The sequence below is a fragment of the Morone saxatilis genome, unplaced genomic scaffold (genome assembly GCF_004916995.1).
Source record: "Morone saxatilis isolate NCDOM2014 unplaced genomic scaffold, NCSU_SB_2.0 Contig17, whole genome shotgun sequence".
Classification (NCBI taxonomy): Eukaryota; Metazoa; Chordata; class Actinopteri; family Moronidae; genus Morone; species Morone saxatilis.
The window spans coordinates 24097271-24100632 of record NW_023339729.1 but is presented as its reverse complement, the minus strand read 5'-3'; the positions used below and the strand labels follow the sequence as shown (position 1 = coordinate 24100632).

The 3362-nt window shown below is 41.3% G+C and overlaps 1 protein-coding gene across 1 annotated transcript in view; it reads right to left on the bottom strand.

The window, feature by feature from the left end:
* The window catches only part of parn (poly(A)-specific ribonuclease (deadenylation nuclease)), a gene marked incomplete in the record, with an annotated part of 9517 nt that extends 6284 nt beyond the window's left edge, over positions 1-3233 (bottom strand). The window contains 7 exon segments of the mRNA XM_035660632.1: positions 287-455; positions 1095-1155; positions 1326-1407; positions 2446-2513; positions 2612-2691; positions 2789-2866; positions 3144-3233. Coding sequence (XP_035516525.1) covers positions 287-455; positions 1095-1155; positions 1326-1407; positions 2446-2513; positions 2612-2691; positions 2789-2866; positions 3144-3162 — 557 coding nt within the window.
* Positions 3234-3362: the final 129 nt, after the last annotated feature.

The following is a 3362-nucleotide window of genomic DNA, read 5'->3' as shown; positions in this document are numbered from 1 at the left end:
CACACACACACACACACACGCGAACATAATCATGAAAGAGTTGAGTTATTGCCCTTAGTTGGGCTCTGAGACACATGGGAGGGACTGTGCCCTTCTCAGAGTGAGTTCTGGGGCAATTATACCCCCAAGGAAAGATAATCACTTCTCTCTCACCGGGCTCAAATATGAAATAACCAAGTTGCTACCACCGTGCACAATGTGTGTCCTGAGACCGTCCTCCTAAAACAACGCTGTCAGGACGAGTCACATTAATGCCTTCAGTGTGTTTTACACACACAAAACTTACATAACCCTGTTGATGAAGTCTTTATGTTCCTCAGGTACGTGTGCAGGGCCTTTGGAGGAGGATGGTGAGATGTAAGACGGGGTCCCTACACCGTTCGCATGTTGGTTTCTCCTCTCCTCCGTCTGCTCCCTCAGCTGGGCTTCCTCTTCTTGATTTAGGTACGGGATTCCTTTGAAAAACCAGAGTCTCAATTTTACCTCTGTAGTTCTAAAGTGGCTCTGCGCATTCGCTGTCCTAGACAACTGCAAAAAACTACTGCTCGGAAAGATGAGAGAAATGTGTTGAGCAGTAGTTAAAAGAACGTTTACTTGCTTTTCCCCAATAAACATTACCAGCATCGCGAAGAGGAAGAAAATACAAGTGAACCTCAACAACTACAGCTCTTGAAGGTGCAGCCAAGTGGGCATAACAAAAGGACCACTATCACTATAGGTATGAATGAAGAGCAAGTGGCCCGGAGCCAGCTGGTCCACTATGACAGCTTTCCTAACCCAACACTGAGGCTGGGTAATGTCAGTATGAATGTTTCTGTACTGAAATCAAAATTATACTTTAACCCCACAAAAAAAACCTTGTTATTTTAACACAATTGGTAAATGTTTTACTGTTTGTCTTAGCAAAAACACATTTAAGAACTTTTGATTACTGCAGTATAGAATTAAGTTTTAAGAGATAACTGATCAAATTACCACAAATTCACTTCCAAATGTTCATACATTAAAAGTTTGATGTGTGTCGATTTAAACTAGAATCAGCATTTAGATGAGGTTTGAAAACAAGCGTCACATATCATTCTGAGGTGACTCACCATTACAAAACACCTTGTTGAAGTCAAATCCCTGACTGGCCAAGAAGTCAATACTGGAACTCTGAAATGACAAAAACACGAGCTTCCATTTTCATAACCTTCAAAACAAAAAGCCAACAGAGGCGTCATCTTTTCAGAATCATTTTTAAAACCATCATCGCTATTAAAAGTCAATTTATTGCAGTTCATACGGAAGCGACTGAATGACCCTGAGGAGCAAAGCTGACTTACTTGACAGATGAACTTTATGTCGGGGGACGTCCTGTTGAACGGTTTTGGGAATACATAAAAATTAAAAGGCTTTATGATATACCTGCGGAGATGGGAATACAGGAAACACAACAATGAGAATCAGTGAAATCATTCCAGTCGCTGGGAGTTTATCACAATAACTAAATATTTTTCCACACTGATCCCTTATCCTGGAAAGGACTGAAATTCCAGACTATGTAGGGAAACTGTAAATTGACACCGCTGTTTTTCAATGCTAGAATACAATTTAGGCCGTTAGTTGTGAAGTAGTAATGGGATTAAACACATAATTTAGTAAATATTCATCACAAGAACCCAAATCTGAATAAACAATGGCTCAAGGTTAGATATTGACAAAGGGGTCCCTCTTCCCAAAAATACATTTTAAATTAAATTAGCACAAACTAGTCGGCACAAAGGCTCTCAGGGGCCCCGGAGCAGTCGCCCTTTTGATAACTCAGCCTTGCTTAAGTCGGGAGATGGGAGTACTTGTGATCTGACGGTGCGAACACACAGGCAAGTTGAAAAAATGTCTCCCTAATAGACAAATAGAGATGATATGAAAGTGTTATCTTGACCAAAATGATTGCGACACACAATAGTATCATGGTAATCACAAAAAGACACATTTTTAAAGAGGCACTTTCCTGTACAGCTGGTTTAGAAAAGCATCACAGACAGACGAGGGGCCGGTCTGTTCTGTATTTTGGTATCCACACACATTTGCACACATCCTGTTTTAACGGTTTTTGTGGGGGACACAATGGGCGAACCGAGCCTTCAGACATGGTGACAGGCTCATGATTTTGGAAAGACTGGAAGGATGTTCTTTTTCTCAAAATAAAAATCAGGAAATCTGTACAGGAGAGCTTTTTCCAGTCACGCGAGGACAGGCAAGATATCACGATACTGGAAATTATGGAAATGATGCAAATTGGCTTTTTATCTGTACCTGAAAACAAACTAATTTAACCTCAAATGTTATTGTTTTTTTATGGATGCAATGAATAAGGCACATACATACAAGCAGGTGACGGTGTTTGGGAGTCCTCTAAGAGACACTACTCCTAAATTATGAATTTATTAAGCGGACACTCACTTTGACTTCGTCTGGTCGTACTTGAATGTGCATAACCCGAACTGGAACAGCAGAAAGTCCATGGAGTGCTGGTGGACGGACAGACATAAGGAGACTTTAAATGAGACACACATGGAGCATGGAGGGAAAACAGGAGGCGTGCACCAACTCGTTGACTTCTGCAAACCTTTTTCAGCTTCGTGTATCGCTCCTCCGGTGTGTCCAGCCCGTTGGTGAGTGCACTGACATTAGGACCGTCGCTTATCCCTAAAAAAAAATAAAGAAAAACCCAGTTTACATGCACATAGTTAACAATTTACACCTTAACATTTCTGCTAAAAAAAAAAAAAAAAAATCTGGTTACCTGAAAATTCTCCATCGATGGCAAGAAAGTCAGCCTCCTCTATCGCACTGTACACCGTGTTTAAACTGTCTTTATAATCTGGTGGGGGAGAGATAAAGGGGGAGAGTGCACTAACATGAGGAGAGAGTGTGTTGAACAAGAAGAGGAACACAAAGCTTTAAAAAAAAAAAAAAAAAAAAAAAACCCCGCAGCCGCATACCTAGCGAGCTAACCAGCTAGCAGCCACAAAACACTGAACAATTGAAGAGTCTTGTGCATTTTAAATAGAAATCTCAGGTCACATCTCTGTTGTGTGTTGTCACGGTGTGTATGGCGAGCTAAAAATCCAGTAAGCAAAATCTGGCTGGCTACTTACTTCGGCGTGTCACCTCCATCCCTGCACAATGACTGAACCCGGCTGACAGCTAACGCTAGCTAGCCTACGTCAACTGGCTTTTAACCGTTTTACAAACACTTCCGGTGTTACGGTTTACCTGGTGACCGTGGTAACGGGTGACTTTCTCACATTTTAAGATACGTTACGAGAGGTTAATACGTCTTCTGAACACAGTTGAACTTACATAAATGGTTAGAT